We start from the raw sequence: 22,813 nt of genomic DNA, 5'->3' as shown, positions 1-22,813 counted from the left end.
GAGTAAGACAGGAATAAAGACACAGACCTACTGGAGACTGGAATTGAGGATATGGGGAGGGGGAAGGATGAGCTGTGACAGGGCGAGAGAGAGGCATGGACATATATACACTAACAAACGTAAGGTAGATAGCTAGTGGGAAGCAGCCGCATGGCACAGGGAGATCAGCTCGGTGCTTTGTGACCGCCTGGAGGGGTGGGATAGGGAGGGTGGGAGGGAGGGAGACGCAAGAGGGAAGAGATATGGGAACATATGTATATGTATAACTGATTCACTTTGTTATAAAGCAGAAACTAACAGACATTGTAAAGCAATTATACCCCAATAAAGATGTTAAAAAAAAAAAGAAAACCTCAAAGATGATTAACAACTAGAATCTAATATCCACAAGTGTCTAATATAGTTTCTGCTGAAACACAATTTTTTCTCTCTAAATTCACCCTCAGTTCTATCAAAGATAGCCAAATGAAGACAAATTTGTTTGCAAAATAAGTTTAGTCTCATTAAACTTGGCCTGCTTATTTATATAAGTCCAGCAAGAAAAGCAATTGACCGTAGAGGTTCTTTTGAATCTGCTTTGCGTGCACGTTTCATAAGGAATCCCCAGATTGAACTTTTACATGACTCTCGAGACCAGGAGACCATGCCAAGAACATGCCATCAGACTTGTCTGTAATACTTATAGATTTGGGTCAATTCCTCTCTTCTTAAGGTCCCCCAAAGGTCCTGAGGTTCCTGCATCTGCTGGGAAGTGGCCTCCCTTACTCACCTGGTAAGGCTGCTGGGAACCCTGTAAGCAAGGTACCAGGCTCTTTTTCCAAGGGGCTTTATGGCTTCATAAAGTCAACCTTGGTTCCTTAAAGCCATCCAGTCATATCTGAGTCTATGCATGTCTTTCTCAAATACGACATTCCAGTCAAAGCCTTGGTAATATAACCAATGTTCCCAAATGTGTCCTATTATAATAAAGAAGATAGATTCTTAATGAACTTATGTAAATAACTATATTGCCATGAGAATAAGAATATTCACTAAGAGTTTCCAAATTCTGGAGGAATCAGGTAGGGACAAATGTTTGAACTCTGCTTACAAATGCATCATTTACTAAATTGCTGTTAGTCATAGTATAAAAGGAAAGGTTTCTTTATATTTGGAGAACAAAAATTTAGTATTTCAGACAAAGAGTCATAAAAATTATAATCATATTCATCAGTTTATTCAGTTTCATGTGATTAATTTTTGTTGATCTTGGTCTTCTTTTAGCAGTTTTACGGAGCCATCAAGTTTTTCATTAGTGTTCTGTAATTTCTTGCCCAATTCAGTGGTATGATCTGAAAGTTATCAGAAAACTATATATGTCAAAAAGTCCATTCTATGAATCTTCTTGAAGATGAAGTTTTTTTGCAAAAGCATCAGAGTAAAACAATAACTGTTTATAAATAACAAAAATGGCATGGTTAAAGATCTAATCACAATGCAGTTGACAAAGAAATTTGGTTATTTCTGCAATATACAATATTTTAAGATAATAACTAGAATTGTGATGGGTAATATTATATCAGGACATATCTGAATTTCAGAAATTTCATATAATTTCTAGAACATTTATATTAATAACGTTTATCCACATAATATAACCTAAGAAGGTTTACCAACACCCTTTGACAATGCTTCCCATGTAATTTAACATACTAAATAAAACTAATTAATTTAATATTGCTCTTTTGAGATGTTTCAGGGCCCTCTGAAACATCCCAAAGTTAGCTAGAGGTCAAAAGGACTTCATTTAGAATTTAATTGCAGAAAGGTTGTCAAAGATATCAAAATTTGTTTAAACACTTGGTCAAATAGGATCATAGGTCACTGTGAAACAATATTTATTCATATAATCAAAGTGACAATAAAAGGTTTCAAAGGCAAATACAGAAAGTTACAACACATTACTTAAAAGGTAAAAAAAACTTTATTATCTGTTATCAAAAGCAGATCAATATTCTAAGAAAACTCTGTCCTCTTAACAGAAAGAAAATCAAATTCTAGTTTCTTACCAGCTTACCTTTAATATTAAAAAGCATTCACTCACCAAAGCTATCTTGAGAAAGAAGAACAGAGCTAGAGGTATCATACTCCCTGACTTCAGACGATATTACAAAGATACAGTAATCAAAACGGTACAGTACTGACACAAAACAGATACATAAATCAATGGAAAAGAAATAAACCCACGTACTTATGGCCAATAAATCTACAACAAAAGAGGCAAGAATATACAACGGAGAAAAGACAGTCTCTTCAATAAGTAGTGCTGGGAAGACTGGACAGCTATGTGTGAAAGAATAAAATTAGAACATTCTCTAACACCACATACAAAAATAAACTCAAAATTGATTAAAGCCCTAAGTGGAAGACCAGAAACCAAAAAACTCCTAGGAGAAAACATAGGTTAAACAATCTTTGACATAAGTCATAGTAATATTTTGGGGGCCTGTCTCCTAAGGCAAAGGAAACAAAAGCAAAAATAAACAAATGGGAGCTAATCAAACCCAAAAGCTTTTGAACAGTAAAGGAAACCATCGACAAAACAAAAAGACAACCTACCAAATGGGAGCAATATTTGCAAATGATATGACCAATAAGGGGTTAATATCCAAAACATATAAACAACTCATACAACTCAATATCAGAAAACCAAACAGCCCAATTAAAAAATGGGCAGAAGGGGCTTCCCTGGTGGCGCAGTGATTGAGAGTCCGCCTGCTGATGCAGGGGACACGGGTTCGTGCCCCGGTCTGGGAGGATCCCACATGCCCCGGAGCGGCTGGGCCCGTGGGCCATGGCCGCTGAGCTTGCGCGTCCGGAGCCTGTGCTCCGCAACGCGAGAGGCCACAATAGCGGGAGGCCACAACAGGGAGAGGTCCGCGTACCGCAAAACAAACAAACAAACAAACAAAGAAAACAAAAAAAAATGGGCAGAAGACCTGAATAGACATTTTTCCAAAGAAAACATACATATGGCCGACAAGCACATGAAAAGATACTCAACATCACTAATCATCAGGGTAAAGCAAATCAAAACCACAGTGAGATCCCCTTGGGAGACCCCAGTGACTGGGACAGGACCCTGAGAGGTATTTCTGGGTGCTAGTCATGTTTTATTTCTTTATCTGTGAGCAAACTACATAGGTGTACTTACTTTTTGACACCCATGATTTGTGTACATTTCTTTATGTATGTTACACTCAAATAAAAAGTTTACTTGAAAAAAAGAAACACAATGAGATATTATTTCAAAGCTGTCAGAATGGCTCTCATCAAAAAGAACACAAATAACAAATGTTGGCGAGGATGTAGAGAAAAGGGAACCATTGTACACTGTTGGTGGGAATGTAAATTGGTGCAGACACTATGGAAAACAATACGGAGGTTCCTCAAAAAACTAAAAATAGAACTACCATATAATCCAGCAATTCCATTCCTGGGTATATATCCAAAGAAAATAAAAACACTAGTTCAAAAAGATTCATGCACCCCAATGTTCATAGCAGGATGATGATGATGAGTATCAATAGCCAATATATGGAAGCAACTTAAATGTACATCAATAGATGAATGGATAAAGATGTGATATATATATATATATCACATATATATATAGGAATATATGTTCCTATATATATATGTGATATATGTATATATATATACATATATATATAGGAATACTACTCAGTCATAAAAAAAGAATGAAATTTTGCCATTTGCAACAACATGGATGGACTTGGAGGATATTATGCTTACTGAAATAAGTCAGACAGAGAAAGACAAATACTGTATGTTATCACTTTTATGTGGAATCTAAAAAATCAAACAAACGAATATAACAAAATAGAAACAGACTCCAATATATAGAGAACACACTAGTGGTTACCAGTGCGAGAGGGAATGGGGTAGGGGCAAAATAGGGGTAGGGGACTAAGAGGTACAAACTACTATGTATAACACAAGTAAGCTACAAGGATATATTGTACAGCACAGGGACTCTATAGACAATACTTTATAATATTGGGCTGGCCAAAAAGTTCATTCAGCTTTTTCCATAAGATGGCCCTAGTAGCGCTTAGTTGTCTGTAACTTCATTTGAAACAATTTTGTTAGATTGTATTGTGACAGCTGTCACATCAGCGTGCATTAAAAAAAAATTATTAAAGTTGGTGAATCTTTGTGTAGCCATTTTACTATTAAAGATGGAAGAAAAAAAGCAACATTTTCGGCATATTGTGCTCTATTATTTCAAGAAAGGTAAAAACACAACTGAAACGCTAAAAAAGATTTGTACAGTCTATGGAGAAGGTGCTGTGACTGATCGAACATGTCAAAAGTGGTTTGCGAAGTTTCATGCTAGAGATTTCTCACTGGACGATGCTCCACAGTCAGGTAGACCAGTTGAAGCTGGTAGCAATCAAATCGAGACATTAATTGAGAACAATCAACGTTATACCACGTGGGAGATAGCCGACATACTCAAAATATCCAAATCAAGCATTGAATATCATTTTTCCAGCTTGGTTATGTTAATCGCTTTGATGGTTGGGTTCCACGTAAGTTAAGTGAAAAAAACCTTCTTGACCATATTTCCTCATGCGATTCTCTACTTAAAAAGTAACGAAAACTTTCCGTTTTTAAAACAAATTGTGACGGGTAATGAAAAGTGGATACCGCACAATAATGTGGAAGAGAAGAGATCGTGCAGCAAGTGAAATGAACCACCACCAACCACACCAAAAGAAGGTGATGTTGTGTATATGGTGGGATTGGAAGGGAGTCCTCTATTATGAGCTCCTTCCACAAAACCAAATGATTAGTTCCAACCAAGTACTGCTCCCAGTTAGACCAACTGAAAGCAGCACTCAACAAAAAGTGTCCGGAATAGTCAACAGAAAACGCATAATCTTCCATCAGGATAATGCAAGGCTGCATGTTTCTTTGATGACCAGGCAAAAACTGTTACAGCTTGGCTGGGTACTTCTGATTCATCTGCCCTATTCACCAGACATTGCACCTTTGGATATCCATTTATTTCGGTCTTTACAAAATTCTCTTAATGGAAAAAATGTAAATTACTTGGAAGACTGTAAAAGATACCCGGGACAGTTCTTTCCTCAAAAAGATAAAAAGTTTGGGCTTCCCTGGTGGCGCAGTGGTTGAAAGTCCACCTGCCGATGCAGGGGACACGGGTTTGTGCCCCGGTCCGGGAAGATCCCACGTGCCGCGGAGCAGCTAGGCCCGTGAGCCATGGCTGCTGAGTCTGCGCGTCCGGAGCCTGTGCTCCGCAACAGGAGAGGCCACAGCAGTGAGAGGCCCACGTACCGAAAAAAAAAAAAAAAAAGGATAAAAAGTTTTGGGAAGATGGAATTATGAAGTTGCCAGAAAAATTGCAGAAGATAATGGAACAGTGAATACGTTGTTCAATAAAGCTCTTCGTGAAAATGAAAAATGTGTCTTTTATTTTTACTTAAAAACCAAAGGAATTTTTGGCCAACCCAATATTTTATAGTAACTTTAAGTGGAATATAATCTATAAAATTTTTGAATCACTATGTTGTACAACTGAAACTAATACAATATTGTGTATCAACTATACATCAATAAGGGACTTCCCTGGTGGTGCAGTGGTTAAGAATCTGCCTGTCAATGCAGGGGACACGGGTTTGAGCCCTGGTCCGAGAAGATCCCGCATGCCATGGAGCAACTAAGCCCGTGTGCCACAGCTACTGAGCCCACGTGCTGCAACTACTGAAGCCCACATGCCTAGAGCCCGTGCTCTGCAACAAGAGAAGCCACCACAATGAGAAGCCCATGCACTGCAATGAAGAGTAGTCCCCGCTCGCCTCAACTAGAGAAAGCCTGCATGCAGCAACAAAGACCCAACTCAGCCAAAAATAAATAAATTTATTTAAAAAATTATACACAAATTCTTTTTGCACAGAGGCTTGACAAGGGCAATCAACAAGAGACTTTCAAAAAAGAATGTTGAATAAAGTTCAGTAGAGGGAAGAGAAATGGAAATGTAAATTTAAGGAGAAAAACGAAGAAAAAGAAGAACTTATTCAATAATTTGTTTAACTGGATGGTGGTAACAAACTACTATGTATTTACATTCCATTGGCTACTCTCAGAATGCTGTTCTGGTTTTGTTTTAAAGTTCGTGTTTAAAATACACCACATCTCCAAAGAAGACATACAGATGGCCAATAGGCACATGAAAAGATGCTCATCATCCCTTATTATTAGAGAAATGCAAATCAAAACAACAATGAGGTTCCATCTCATACCAGTCAGAATGGCCATTATTAAAAATTCTACAAACAATAAACTCTAGAGAGGGTGTGGAGAAAAGGGAACCCTCCTACACTGTTGGTGGGAATGTAAGTTGGTGCAGCCACTGTGGAAAACAGTATGGAGGTTCCTCAGAAAACTAAAAATAGAATTACTATATGATCCAGCAATCCCACTCCTGAGCATATATCCAGACAAAACTATAATTCAAAAAGATACATGCACTGCTGTGTTCATAGCAGCACTATTCACAATAGCCAAGACTTGGAAAAAAAAAAAGAAAAGACTTGGAAACAACCTAAATGTCCATCGACAGATGAATGGATAAAGAAGTGGTACACATATACAATGGAATACTACTCAGCCATAAAAAAGAATGAAATAATGCCATTTGCAGCAACATGGATGAAACTAGAGATTATCATACTAAACGAAGTAAGTCAGAAAGAGAAAGACAAATACCACATAATATCACTTATATGTAGAATCTAAAATATGACACAAGTGAACATATCTATGAAAAAGAAACAGACTCACAGACATATAGAACAGACTGTGGTTGCCAAGGGGGAGGGGGGAGGGCTAGGGAAGCATTGGGATTAGCAGATGCAAACTAGTATATATAGGATGGATAAACAACAAGGTCCTACTGTATAGTACAGGGAACTATATTCAATATCCTGTGATAAACCATAATGGAAAAGAATATGAAAAAGAATATATATATAACTGAAACACTTTGCTGTACAGCAGAAATTAACACATTGTAAATCAACTATACTTCAATAAAGTAAAAATAAAAAATAAAATAAAATACACTGCAAAAATATCCTTTACAACTACAATCTTATAAAACTTTTAGTAATCAGTCTAACAGTGTATGTGTGAGGCAGGGAAAAGGTAGACGGACACATAGATTTCTAAAATTCTTTTGGAGGTACCTGAGCAAAAATGTTTGGTGACAACCACTGTGGGATTTGGAAACTTAAGTGGCAGCATGTAACCTCACTTCCCCTCAACCTGTGCCGTGCAGTGCAGTAGCTACTAGCCAATATCACTCTTGAGCACCTGAAATATCGTTAGTCTGAATAAGAAACATGCTATAAGTGTAAAATACATACTGGGTTTCAAAATTTAGTATTAAAAAATGTAAACTATCTCATCAATAATTTTTACATTGATTACCTGTTGAAATGATAATATTTTGGATGTACTAGGTTGAATGAAATATATTATTAAAATTAATGTCACCTATTTCTTTTTTAATGTGGCTAACTAGAAAAATTTAAATTGTATAGGTGACTTGCATTTGTGGCTCACATATTTCTATCGAACAGCTCTGTGCCTAGACAAATGCTTCCCACATCCCAGGCATCCCCAGAGCCCTGTAAGATTTTTGCAATATCTGCTATTACTGGTGGTACTATTATTATGTACTCAATATTGACTCACATTTTTACTTAAAGTTATTTTTAAAGGAAGCTACATATATCATGGGCTTAATATATGAACTCAAGTTGTTAATACACATTAAGTAAATATATAACCCTTAAAATAAAAATTGCTTGTGTCTCAGGACTTCCCTTGTGGTCCAGTGGTTGACTCCGCCCTTCCATTGCAGGGGGCACGGGTTCCATCCCTGGTCGGAGAGCTAAGATCCCACATGCCGTGTGGTGCGTCCAAAAAAGAAAAAAGAAAAAAGAAATGTTCTGTCTCAGTGTACCTCTGAAATCATGTTATGATGTGGTAGTAACAGACCCACATGTGTTGGGAAACTCTTCCCTGGATGAAGGAAGAGGAGTTTGGGGGGAATCTCTCCGGGTGGTAGAAGCTCTAGGCCCACTCCTGAACAGTGCTATTTCCGGCCACCCAAAGACTGGCCACCACGAGCCGTGGCCCTGGAGGCAGCAGTGAGGCAGAGTGGGATCTGAGCTTCCGAGGAGGCGTGGAGCTGCCTCTCTTACGGGGATTCAGACAGCTTAGATGGCAAGCATCTCAGCAGCAAGCAGGTGGACTGAGTAATAAAGACCTTTCTTTATTTTCCATACCCCCTCAAACACCCACCTCAACACCCCATTCTGGTGTAGTCCTCCAAGAAAAGAGTGCCCCACCTTGACATAGGGGCTGAAGTCAGGTTAAATTTGATTTAGAAAACAACGTGATTTCTTTTTTCTTTTTTATAAATTTATTCATTTTATTTATTTATTTTTGGCAGTGTTGGGTCTTCGTTGATGCGCGGGGGCTTTCTCTAGTTGCGGCGAGCGGGGCCTACTCTTCATTGCCATGTGCAGGCTTCTCATTGCAGTGGCTTCTCTTGTTGCAAAGCATGGGCTCTAGGCACACGGGCTTCAGTACTTGTGGCACGCAGGCTCAGTAGTTGTGGCACACGGGCTTAGTTGCTCCGCAGCATGTGGGATCTTCCCAGACCAGGGCTCGGACCTGTGTCCCCTGCATTGGCAGGCAGATTCTTAACCATTGTGCCACCAGGGAAGCCCCAAACAACATGATTTCTGCCTCCAGGATTGTGAAGTAGAATTCAGATCCCTTACACACCTCTGCAACATGGGTACTGTTATCCTTATATGTAGATGGAACTCAGATGATGTAAGGGACCCCCCCAAGGTCATGCAGCTAGCAAGTGACACATAGCTGACGTCAACCTTGGAGGCTTTGCTATTTCCATCTGCTCCCATTTTGCAATAGGCATCATGGACACAAGAGAAATGTGATCCTACCCTCTACACACTTGAAATCTAATTGGGACCCAAAATATTTTCCTCTTGTATTATCAGGAAAACATCAGAAAAAATTTTCACTGGCAAACATACATCCAACTCATTTCCATAAACAAAATTTAAGGCCATATTCAACATCCTTTTGGGCCCACAAAGTAGTTTATTTTTTTATTTTTAAAATTTATTTATTTATTTATGTTATTTTTTATTTTTGGCTGTGTTGGGTCTTCCTTGCTGAGTGTGGGCTTTCTCTAGCTGCGGTGCGTGGGGACTACTCTTCGTTGCGTTGCGCGGGCTTCTCATTGTCTTGGCTTCTCTTGTTGCGGAGCACGGGCTCCAGGCGCGCGGGCTTCAGTAGTTGTGTCACATGGGCTCAGTAGCTGTGGCTCGCGGGCTCTAGAGCTCAGGCTCAGTAGTTGTGGCGCATGGGCTTAGTTGCTCCGCGGCATGTGGGATCTTCCTGGGCCAGGGCTGAAACCCGTGTCCCTTGCATTGGCAGGCAGATTTTTAACCACTGCGCCACCATGGAAGCCCTAGTTTCTTTTATTTTAATATTTTCCTCTGACCACAAGGAAATGACCATTTGGCAGATATGGTAAAAATAGTCCAGGCTGATGTCTGACAGACCTGGATTCCACATCCTAATTCTGCCCTTTACTGTGTGACCTTGGGGAAATAATCTCTCTGGGCTGCAATCTCCTCATTTTCAAAAAGGGAAAAGTTGTTTTGAGAATTAGAAATAATGTATGCAAAGGACCTTGCAAAAGTACCATAAGTAATAATTATGATGATGATTATAGTAAATGATCATTCCTTATGCCTCTTTGTCCTCAAAATCTTCCTTCAGCTTTAAAACAAAACGAGACCAAGGCTTTCGTCTTTCAAAGAAAAAAAAAGCCTAAAGGGTGTTTGTGTGGCTGCACCTGTCTATTCACTTACTTAGTGTCATCATTTCCTGGGAATCAATACGATTATTTGCCCCTGGACATAGTTTCCCGGCAACACACATCTTGAGCCAATTCAGGTGAATTTTCTCTGTCATTATGGTCACCTGGCTCCTGCATCAAGCGGCTCCTTGCAACCTTCCATAAATATTAGAATTATGTTGGCTACAGGGAAACTGAGCAAAGGTTATGTTTATACACCGTCTTCCTCTTGGGATTTTACAACACTGAGCAAAGAGCCATCAGCTGAGGCCACCACAGTCTCTTTGAAAGCAGCTGGGTGGGTATTTTTGTGCCATGCAAACAGAGCAGAACAGATTTATTCCTAGGGTTTTCTGACCAGAAGCAAAAGGAGTACCCTCAGTGAATCCTCAACAACTATTGCTGATGATCAGAAGAGACCCAGGAAATAATCTGATTTTCCTGAACAAGGGTCTACCCTGACATTTTCTCTTTCTTTCCACTGGGAGCAGGCTGGCAAATACGTTTAAAGCAAAGTAACAGTCAAGTTATTGCTAAACCATTTAGCAAACAGTATATGAATTTTCCATGTTTTAAGTGTAAATATTCTTCACTTTAAATTCTGTTTATCCTTCCAAGTCTGATTTTTTAAAAAAATTTTATGTTGTTTGAATCCCTGCAGGCAAGACTTTTACTTTGATATTCATCAAATAGGTTTTTGTGATTGCTAAGCAAACATATCATATTTTTAATAATGATGTATAGGTTTTTTAATTTGAAAAATGATGACAATTATTGTTGATAGGATTAAAATATTCCCTAATCTCACCACCATGTTATCAATTTGCTATATTTCTTTTTAATAGTTTTCCTATGTACAAATGGTGGTTTTATTTTGTATTTTTATATTCCATTGGCAATCTACTTTTTTCTTTTACCACTATATTAATTTTTCCATGTTACAACAAAACTTTCATAGCTACTTTTTAAAAAAACTGGCTTACTACCCAGTTAATTTGATAAAATCTATTAACGATAGAGTACTTCATCACTGACTATCGCTCAAGGACAATCACTTTAAGAGACAAACGTATGGGGCTTCCCTGGTGGTGCAGTGATTAAGAATCCACCTGCCAACGCAGGGGACACAGGGTCAAGCCCTGGTCCAGGAAGATCCCACATGCCACAGAACAACTAAGCCCATGCGCCACAACTACTGAGCCTGCGTGTCACAACTACTGAAACCCACACGCCTAGAGGCCGTGCTCCGCAACAAGAGAAGCCACCGCAATGAGAAGCACGTGCACTGCAATGAAGAGTAGCCCCAGCTCGCCGCAACTAGAGAAAGCCCGTGTGCAGCAACGAAGACCCAAAGCAGCCGAAAATAAATAAATTAATAAATTAAAAAAAAAAGGGAGGACAAATGTATGGACACCAAGGGGGGAAAAGGGGGTGTGATGAATTGGGAGATCGGGACTGACAGCCATATGTACACTACTATGTATAAAACAGATAACTAATGAGAACCTGCTGTATAGCACAGGGAACTCTACTCAACGTTCTGTGGTGACCTAAACGTGAAGGAAATACAAAAAAGAGGGGATATATGTATACGTATAGCTGATTCACTTCACTGTACAGCAGAAGGGTCTTCAATTTGTATTGATAAGTAAATTACTGTTTGCTTGTAAGGTATTTTTGCTTATTCTGTACTTACATAAAAATCTAAAGTACAAACAATGTGACCTTGTGTAAGTTATTTAGCTTCTAAACTCAGCCTCTTTATCTGTAAAATGGGAATAAGAGACCCCAGCTCAAGAAGATGTGAGATCAGTGCCTCTCATACGCTAAGCAATCAATAAATGCTATTGATAAATGTATGTTTTAAACAGGATTCATTTCCCATCAAAATAAACGGAAAAGGAACAGTTGGACTTTTCCTAACAGATGTCCAATTAGGTTACGATCTTGCCCAATGTGTAGGGGGCAGCTAAAGGAATGTAAGTTGTACAGTCAGTGGAGAATGTTATCTCCTGATCCAGCAGTGTCAAGCTTGCCTTCCTCAGCCCCTGCCAGCTCTGTCTCTGGCAGAATCACAGACCACAGCACAGCGGCACCTCGGGGCTCTGCACTGGTCAGCTCAGTGCCTCCCACCAAGCCTGCCCGTCCTGTCCCTCTCAGCTATCAAGCAGATCTTAATGTTTTCCTGCAAAGCACAGGACCTGTTATTTCTCTTTAGGCTTCAAATATCTAGATGTTATCCCAAACACAATTTTGTAATTTGGAGCCCACATTTGGAATTTATTGAAAGCTACTTTTCAAAGATTCTGAAATGCCTTTTACAGGCTCCGGACGCGCAGGCTCAGCGGCCATGGCTCACGGGCCCAGCCGCTCCGCGGCATGTGGGATCTTCCCAGACCGGGGCACGAACCCGCGTTCCCTGCATCGGCAGGCAGACTCTCAACCACTGTGCCACCAGGGAAGCCCCCAGAGGCGTATTTTAAGCAACACTTTTTGCTCTGGGTTTTTCCCAAACCCACACAATCTCAAAACAATATGCTTCTACTGCTATTTCTTACTAATCAACTTCGGACATTTAGTTTTAAGTTCCCAACATGAAAAACAAGAATTTAGCCCATTTAATCCCTCTCTCTCTTAGTGATATCATTGTTCTTAGTTCTTACTCTAGTCACCTCTGTATCTTCAATCAACATACTTAAGTCTCAACTTTGGCTCCAGTTACCAAGGAAAGTGAAACGACCTGCTTAGTAAGCAGAGGATATTAGCATTCTAATTCCTTACCCTCTTCCCTTCACTTAAAGGCTGTACCTTTACTTTTACATTGTCAATATATAACATTATCATTCTGTTCTAGAAGCACCATTCAAACGTCCATAATTTGTCTATGAGTTCACCTTACAAGGTGGAAAGCTAATAACTTACATTTCCATGACGATGTGACCAAGTAGCATGCTAGGAGTCCTTCTCCGCAGGGTGGGATCATGACCGCCGGTCACTTAGTGGAGAAGTTCCCTGCGTCAAACTGAAGTGGGATTCTACCTTTTACCTCCACCAAATCCCTGAATCGTATCTTTGTGATTTCCAACTCCTGGCTACTAGCTGATCAGTCATTGTCGTGGCATCTGTGTTTTGTCTCTGGCTTATTCCTTCCTTCTCAGTCTTTGTGAGCATCAGGAACACCACTCCCTTACCCTCCGCCTCCCCCTCAGCCCCCCACCTCTGCCTTCGGAATACCAGAACTCACTGCTCTGGTTCTCCCTAGGAAATTTGCTCACTTTCTTTAGAATAGCCTTCCATTTTAATTAGTTGCCAAAAATGAAACAAATTCAGGAGACTTCACACAAATTCTAGATTTCTGTCTTCTACTGAAAATGGTAAGATTGGGTAACTCTGGGCTCAAATCCTACAGCAATGGCCTAGGGTGCAACTGTACTAGCTTTCTTCCCTTTACCTGTCTGGACCCTATGGTAATGGGTTCTCAACCCTTGAAATACAGACTTAATCTCCTTGGCTCCAGCCCCACGCCTCACTCCTGCCCTGATCGGAAGCCTCTCTCATGTTCCACAGGGCAGACTGTGCCCTCCTGGGCCATAGCCCCTCTTTATATATTCTCCCTTGTTACTTACTCAACAGGCGGTCCTCGGACCAGAACAGCCTCAGGGGCATCACCTGGGAGCTTTTTAGAGATGCAGAACCTCATGCCCCACCCTAGACTTATTGAACTATAATCTGCATTTTAATGAGCTCTCTTGGTGATTAGTAGGCCAGTTAAGAAAAGAGCTGGCCTAGGTTATAATTTCCCTGCCTTGCTTCATTGGGCATCCCTCGCTTTTTGTCCTCCTAAATTTACTGAATTCTCTCATTCATGGATGTCCCTCATCCCTTTCACTTCATCAATTTTGTGGATTTATTTACTTTCTATATTCATTTCTTTTCCATTGTTTTGTGGGATCTCTGGAGGCAAAGGGAAAACAATTTTGCATGGTCAGTAATTCAGCAAGCAGTTTGACAGTTTTCAGACACAGGTCTTAAAACACTAGAGTAATAGAAAGTGTTGCTATGCCCTGTTTTTGTTTTGTTTTGTTGGCTTGGTTGTGTTTTATAGCTGTTATCTCAGTAAGAACACAGATGTGAGAGGGGATGATAGATGTTTATGATCTTGATGGAAGAGCTCCTCATGTGAGAGTCTCCTGATGCCCTTTGGTTGCCTAACTGAGCAAGGGCTTGTGTGCCTGTGGGCAGACGCAGGTGTTTGCAGCAAAGTAAGGGCTTACTGCAGGGCGCCAAGCAAGGGAGTGGGAGACAAGCCTCAGATCCATTGCCACCTGGTCTTTGAGTTAGGGGGGTTTTTAAATGGGAAGAACAAAGAAACTGGGATTAAGTATCGTTTTGTGACATTTCCTTTCATTTTTTAAAAATTGAAGTATAGTTAATTTACAATGTTGTGTCAGTTTCAAGTGTACAGCAAAGTGATTCAGTTATACATGTATATATTCTTTCTCAGATTCTTTTCCATTATAGGTTATTACAAGATAGTGAGTATAGTACCCTGTGCTATACAGTAGGTCCTTGTTGTTTACCTATTTTATATTACAGTAGTGTGTTTATGCTAATCCCAAACTCCTAATTTATCCCACCCTCCTTCTATCCCCTTTGGTAACCAGAGGTTATTTTTCTATGTCTGTTGAGTCTATTTCATTTTTGTAAATAAGTTCATTTGTATCATTTTTTAAGATTCCACATATAAGTGCTATCATATGATATTTGCCTTTCTCTGTCTTGTGACATTTTTATTGTTTTGGCTGCACCAAGTGGCATGTGGGATCCCAGTTCCCCAACCAGGGATCGAACCGGCACCCCCTGCATTGGAAGCATAGAGTCTTAACCACTGGACCCCCAGGGAAGTCCCTGTGACATTTCTTAATCGTAGTTTCAAGAGTCTGGATGCCTACAGTTTATGAGTCTCTGGTCTGAGGGTCCAATGGCCGGGTGATCTGTTAGCTCATCCTGCCCTAGAGAAAACAACCTGTATGTTAGTGATAAGTAATTGACAACAGCAACTTTAGCACATTAACGATGTTATTGACAACAGCAATTTTAGTCCTCTGACTCTGGTTGATTAGTCTTCAGTATGCACAGGACTGAGGTCAGAGGGGACAAGACAGGGAATAAAATTTTGTACAGAGAGGTTAACCATAAACTCTTCAGGGGAGCTCGTTTTTAGGGGGACCTGGTTTCAGTTGATTACTTTACACCTGAAAAACTCAGAGACATTGCTGCCTGTAAGACTGGTGGCCACCATTTTGCCAGAAGATATCAGCATTAAAAAAAGCAAACTGGAAATTACAATAAAGACAAAGGGAATGGAACAGCTTAGCAGAGTTGTGCAAAGCCATGTTTCTTTGTTGTTCTGGGTGTATTTGTATTTTTAGCATCACGACTGCTACTGTACATTTGTCCCAGCCAGTCATCCAAGTCTTTGTGGAAATTAACTGCAATGTTATGAATGTTTCACAGATGGATGAACCAAAACTGATGAGAAAACAAACTGGTTCTGATCTTTTCACCATTTGGGGAATCTGAGTTTTATCTGGCTGAAATAAATGTTTGCAATCAGAAACTGTATCATGAAGGATATTTTTTTTCCTGCCAAAAATGGAATACCCAACTAAAAGTGGCCTGGACTGGTGGTTCTCAAAATTGGCTGCACATTGGAATCACCTGGGAAACCTGACTCCTACATGGTGAAATCTGATTTCATTGGCCTGGGGTATGACTTGGGCCTTGAGAGGGATTCTCAAGTGCAGCCAAGGTTGAGAACCACCTGCTTAAACAATTCAGACACATTGTTTCATTTAACCAGAGTCCTGGAGGTGGCATTGTAGGCATGGATGGGAGACTCAAGAGTGTTATCAAGGACCCAGGCTCTCCCCGACTTCCTCCTTAGTCATTCTCAGCATGTTGTCAGTGCCTGCCCTTCCAGACACAGATGGCTGCTGTCGCTCTGAGCATCAAGTGTTCAAACACAGCAGGGAAAATGAAACCGCCTCCTCCTCTTTGTCAGCGAGGAAGACTTTCTAAGAAGCTCCCCACCGCCACCCACCCCAGGAGATTTCTCCTTATTTCTTTGGTTAAAACACAGCCACCCAAAGACCAACTGCTGGCAAAGAATGGCTTACATCAATTGTTGCTGTTACAAAACAAAATGAGGGTGCCATTACACTAAGTAAAAAGAGGAAAAGGCTGTTAGGTAGGCAACCAACAGCGTCTCTGTAGCCTTGTTATCCAAAGCAAATTAGCCGATTGTGTTAGTTGGGTACCTAGGCTAACTTTGTTGGACTTATGAACAAATTGGACTTACGAACATGCTCTAGGAACGGAACGCGTTCGTATGTAGGGAACTTGTTCATATGTTAATGATGTAATTCATCATTAACCCGTGGAATACCATCAGGCTCCATTGGACCTGATATTTGTTTTTAAATTTCCTTTTGGAGCAGTTCTAACTATTTGTAAGGAGTAATCTTTTGACTTTTTCTTTCTTAGAGGTCTTCCAAATAACAAAGGGAAAATTTAATTTTAAAAAATAGAATAAAATTCATTCTATCCTGGTGATTACCATATGGGCCACTGACGCTTTTATAAATCTAAGATACATTAGGGGATTTTACTGATCTCATTTTTCTTAGTTCAGATTTTGCTATTTCATCACTTAGGAAATTCTTTTTTTAAAAAAATAAATTTATTTATTTTTGGCTGTGTTGGGTCTTCGCTGCTGCGCGCGGACTTTCTCTAGTTGTGGTGAGCAGGGGCTACTCTTTGCTGAGATGCTCAGGCTTCTCATTGCGGTGGCTTCTCTTGTTGCGGAGCACGGGCTCTAGGTATGTGGGCTTCAGTATTTGTGGCACGCAGGCTCTAGAGTGCAGGATCAGTAGTTGTGGCACATGGGCTTAGTTGCTCCGCGGCATGTGGGATCTTCCTGAACCAGGGCTTGAACCCGTGTCCCCTGCGTTGGCAGGCAGATTCTTAACCACTGCGCCACCAGGGAAGCCCTAAGAAATTCTTTTATCATACACTTCAATTTTTCCCAGCTATATTTAAAAAAGGAATTAAATTATAAGAAAATGGAAAAATGATGGAATCACCTAAAAGGATGATGCAATGTCTACAAAAATGCTATATTGCAGTTTTCTTATTATAATGCCCAAAGTATTGCCTCATTTTCAAGAAGGAAAAGAAGAAGACTGGAGGGATTATCTTTATAGTTTGCTTTAAGATTTCATAGAACAAGTTGAGAATTCAGAATTTTTCATTTTCCATCCATAGTGGCAAAAAAAAGGAAACTGACAGGGGAAGATGTTTCAAAGTTATTAGATGAATCAGAAGATAAATGCAAGGAGACAAATAGCAGCACCCTAGACTCTATTAATGATGGTGGAATTGGTCATATAAATGGAATCTCAGGTTATGAGTTTTCAGATCAAGTTATCGTAGATGAATTGTTCTCAAACTCAAGAATTAATGTGACCTATATATTCCTAAGGACACAAAAGCAATGTGGTATTTTCATCCAGTTAGTCATTTGACAGGAAGCATGTCATCATGCAATATTTTGTGATAAGAACTTGGACTGTCTTGTTTTGTCAAAATGATGTATGATGATATTCTTTCATCTTTTTTATTGATTGTGCACCGGTGTTTGAGTTGAAGAGGTTTGGTATGTTTTAATTCTTGTGGACATTCCTAATAAAGTTTTCTTCTTACTATCCCTTTATTCTTCTGCAAATTAATCATAAAATGACTTCAAAAATATAATGAATATTTTTCTTGGTATATTGACAAAGAACATTCAGGTTTCTCATTTGTGAGCTCAAAATCCTTTATCAGTGTTGACAAGAGAAACATACTGATTATCTTGTTTAGGAGAGGCACTGTGCCAGGTTCTGACAATACAAGGAAACACAGGTCTGCTCTTAAAGAGCTTATAACCCTGTTGGGGGTCAGGAATATAAATTCTCTTCCATTAGCTACAAATGCCTCATTAGGGTTTTTCATTTCCAGTTGTAGGATATCCTCAGATATCCCCTCCCAGTGTTAATATCTTACAGAACGATAGTATAATATCAAAACCAAGAAATTGACACTGAAATAATCTGTACAATTTATTCAGATTTTACCAGTACAGAGTTACTTGTGTGTGTGTGTACCTCTATGTAATTTTATCATGTGTAAATCCTTGTGAAACCACCACCATAATCAAGATACTCAATTATACCATCACCACAAGACTTGCTCTCACTCATCCCTGTATAGCCACATCCCTCCTTGCCCCATCTTTAACTCTGGCAACCACTAATATATTTTCCATCTCTCTATTATTTCATGAATGTTATATAAATGGAATCATGCAGTGGAATGGAATCAAAACATCCTTTTGAGATTGGCCTTCTTTCACTCAGCTTAATTTTCTTGAGGTTATTCCAAATTGTTGCTTTCATCAATAGTTTGTTCCTTTTCATTGCTGAGTAGTATACCATGCATGGTATGAATGTACTATAGATTAAAATTTAGTCATTGAGGGACATTTGGGTAGTTGCCAGTTTGGTGCTTTTAAAAATAAAGCTGCAGGCTTCCCTGGTGGCGCAGTGGTTGAGAGTCCGCCTGCCGATGCAGGGGACACGGGCTCGTGCCCCGGTCCGGGAAGATCCCACATGCCGCGGAGTGGCTGGGCCCGTGAGCCATGGCCGCTGAGCCTGCGCTCCGCAACGGGAGAGGCCACAACAGTGAGAGGCCCGCGAACCCAAAAAAAAAAAAAAAAAACCTGCACAAGTTCCTGTGTGAAAATAAGTTTTCATTTCTCGGGGATAAGTGCTTAAGAGGGCAATTGCTGGTTATACAGTAAGTCCCTTTTAGTTTTGAAAGGAACTGCCAAACTGTGTTCTAGAGTGGCTGTACCATTTTACGTTCCCACCAGCAACATGAGTGATCCAGTTTCTCTGCATCCTTACTTGTATTTGGTGTTATCATTATATTTCATTTTAGCTGTTCTGATAGGTGTACAGTGAAATCTCACTGTAGTTTCAATTTGTACTTCTCTAGTAATTAATGCTCTTGAACATCTTTTCATGTGTTTGCCTTTTGTATACCCTCTTAGTGAAATGTGTTTTCCTAATTTCTAATTGGATTATATGTTTTGTTTTTAATGCTGAGTTTGTGAGTTCTTCATATATTCTAGATATGCCCAGCTACTATTTTTAATCAGCTGCTATAACATTTGAGGGAGAAATGATGTCATGAAGAGTCTCTATCTCACTGAAGCACATTAATACTCCTCCCTGTTTAGAAAACCCATCTATATCAATTCCAATCCAGCTGTTTTCAGAGAGGAACACTCTTTGTGGGGGCCAGTTTCCAACCTTCGGTGAACACTTTATTTGCCACTGATATGCTCCACGCTATTCTTGAAGAATTGGAGTGCCACTCTTCATCTTCCTTTCTCTAGGACTTTTGTTACCAGGGCCACAAAAGCAGCTGAGATAACGTTGACCTGACAATTTTTGTTTGTTTTTAATTTTTTCCTCACTTTTCCACTTTCACTAGATGTATTTCTTCTGCTCACTTGTTTCTCTGCTTTCCCACAACTTTAGCTTTCCCCTGCTGTTGCTATGACACTTGCCTCTACATCCCTGTGCAGCTCAGTTCCTCAGATTAAAGAATTCTGCTTCTGTGTCCAAATTCCAAATATCAGGGAGAGAGATGGGATCACTGAATACTGGGGTCAGTCATGCAATTCTGGTGCAGTGTGGCCTGCGGAAGTGACAGCAAGTGATATGTGACTATCCTGGGATGGTTCTCTGAGAAGGAGGTCGGAGCAAAAAATTGCTGTCATTTTTATTACAAGGACCATAGGAGTTAGAGAGATTAAGTGGTTCCCAGAGCCACATGGCTCCAGTGGCAGAGGCAGTATATAAACCCTAAGCCTACCAAGTTCCAAAGATTACACTGTATCGACTGTGCCAATCACGCCACCAACACAGCTCTTGACCTTGAAAACCTGGGTCTCTTGGTGAGATCAACAAGCATCTACAATTATTGATATAATAGAGACACATACAATCCGACAGAAAAATATACCCGGAGAAAACAGCAGACAGAGGTCTATTAAATGAAATACAATTTACAACTAAAAGAACAATAGCATTCTTCTCTTTTTAAAAAAGTTTGGCAGTAGTTTAAATTTATGCTTATATTATTACCCTCATTATAAAAATACATTAATGTGTTTATGAGCCCTTGGGTGAAATGGTTCAGTAACATACAAAGTTAATTCCATACAGTGTCAGAAAAAACCAGAATGCACAAATCCCTTTAAACAAGATACATGCTTTATGCAAGACACTTTTTGTTCTTTAATCAACATTAACTGACTTTCTAATGTTAGACCAATGTTGTATTCTTGTGATTAAGTCAATGGGGTAACTAAATAGTATCTTTTTTAATACAATGTTGGATCTGGTCTACTAAAATTTTTACTTAGGAGTTTTCTTCTATGTTCATGAGTGAGATTGGTTTAAAATTTTCCTTCTTAAAACTAACCTTGTCAGGTTTCAACATCAAGGTTATGACAGCTGCTATACTAGATAATTTGTAGAAGATTATAACTTTTACTTGACTGTGATAGAACTTGACTCTTCACCCAGAATTTTAAATATAGACTAATTTTTAAAATTGGTTATAGACTATTCTGATTTTCTATTTCTCTGAGTCAGTTTTTTTTCTTCCAGTTTTACTGAGACATAACTGATGTACAGTAGTGTATACGTTTAAGGTGTAAAACATAATGATTTTGGACTTCCCTGGTGGCGCAGTGGATAAGAATCTGCCTGCCAATGCGGGGGACATGGATTCGAGCCCTGGTCCAGGAAGATTCCACATGCCGTGGACCAACTAAGCCCGTGAGCCACAACTACTGAGCCTGCACTCTAGAGCCCGCGAGCCACAACTCTGAGCCTGTGTGCCACAACTACTGAGCCCATGTGCCACAACTATTAAGCCTGCACGCCTAGAGCCTGTGCTCCGCAACAAGAGAAGCAATCACAATGAGAAGCCTGCGCATTGCAATGAAGAGTAGCCCCCACTCACTGCAACTAGAGAAAGCTTGCGTGCAGCAACTAAGACCCAACCAGCCAAAAATAAAAATATAAATTAAAACAAAAAAACCCAATGATTTGACTTACAACACGAAGTAATTATCACAATAAGTTCAATGGATATCCATCATCTCATATAGATAAAAAATTAAAGAAATTAAATATTTTTCTTGTGATGAGAACTCAGGATTTACTCTCTTAACTTCCATATATTGATACAACATATAGCAGTGTTAATTATATATATCATGTTGTACTTTACATCCCTAGTACTTATTTGTATCTTACAGCTAGAAGTTTGTACCTTTTGACTGTCTTCATCCAATTCCCCTCCCTTCCACCCCTGCCTCTGGTAACCACAAATCTGATCTCTTTGTCTATAAGTTTGTTTGTTTTGAAGTATAATTGACCTACAATACTTTGTTGGTTCCCATTAACACAATGTGGTGGTTTGATATTTTTATACATTTCAAAATGATCACATAAATCTAGTTATGATCTATCATCAAAGATATTACACAATTATTGACAACATTCTTCACACTGTACATTTCATACCCATGACTCATTTATTTTGCAACTGGAAGTTTGTACCTTGATTCAGTTTTTTTATAACAACTTTATAGAGACATAATTCACATACCATATGTTCATCCACTTAAAGTGTACAATTCAGTGGTTTTTAGTAAATTTAGAGTTGTGCAATCACTGCCACTATCCAATTCCGGAATATTTTTGTCACTCCAAAAAGAAACCCTGTACCGATCAGCAGTCAGCCACCCACCCTTTCCTCTTAACCTCCAGCCCAAGGCAACTACCAATCTACTTTCTGTCTCTATAGATTTGCCTAGTCTGGACATTTCATAGAAATGAAGTCATATAAAATATAATCTTTTGTGACTGGCTTCTTTCACTTAGCATGTTTTCATGGTTTGTCCATGTTGTAACATGTATCAGTACTTCATTTCTTTTTATTAACAAATAATATTCCGTTGTATGGACATACCACTTTTGTTTATCCATTCGTCACTTGATGGACATTTGGGTTGTTTTAACTTTTTGGCTATTATAGATTAACGGTGCTCTGAACAATCATGTACAAGTTTTTGTGTGGACATGTTTTTATTACTCTTGGGTTTATACCTAGTTGTGGAAATGCTGGGTCATTTGATAACTCTGTGTTTAACCTTTTGAAGAACTGCCAAACCACCATTTTACATCCTACCAGTAAAGTCTGAGGGTTCCAATTTCTCCACATCCTCACCAACACTTGTTATTGTCCATCTTTTTCATTATAGCCATCCTAGTGGATGTGAAGTTGTATCTCTTTGTGATTTGATTTGCATTTTCCTGATGCCTAAGGATCTTGAGTATCTTTTCACGTGCGGATTGGCCATTTGTATATTGTCTTTTGGAGAAATGTTGATGTATTTAAGAGTTGTTGATACATTTTAGTTACAAGTTCCTTATCAGATATATGATTTCCAAAAAACCTTTCCCTTTCTGTGGCTTGTTTTTTGCACGTTCTTGATGGTGTTCTTTGAAGCACAAACATTTTTAATTTTGATGATGTTGACTTCACCTATTTTGCTTGTGCTTCTGGTGCTATACCTAAGAAACCATTACTTAGTCCAAGGTCACAAAGATTTACACCTATGTTTTCTTCTAA

The 22,813-nt window shown here is 39.3% G+C and overlaps 1 protein-coding gene across 1 annotated transcript in view; it reads right to left on the bottom strand.

Moving 5' to 3' along the window:
- Window positions 1-1,199: 1,199 nt before the first annotated feature.
- WDHD1 (WD repeat and HMG-box DNA binding protein 1) overlaps window positions 1,200-22,813 on the bottom strand; it is an 81,647-nt gene continuing 60,033 nt past the window's right edge. The window contains exon 26 of the mRNA XM_073800437.1: window positions 1,200-1,331. Within this exon, the coding sequence (XP_073656538.1) occupies window positions 1,269-1,331 (63 nt within the window). The 3' untranslated portion in view covers window positions 1,200-1,268. The remainder of the gene's footprint in view (window positions 1,332-22,813) is intronic.

Source organism: Tursiops truncatus, chromosome 2 (genome assembly GCF_011762595.2).
Source record: "Tursiops truncatus isolate mTurTru1 chromosome 2, mTurTru1.mat.Y, whole genome shotgun sequence".
Classification (NCBI taxonomy): Eukaryota; Metazoa; Chordata; class Mammalia; order Artiodactyla; family Delphinidae; genus Tursiops; species Tursiops truncatus.
This window is presented reverse-complemented; position numbering and strand designations above follow the sequence as displayed.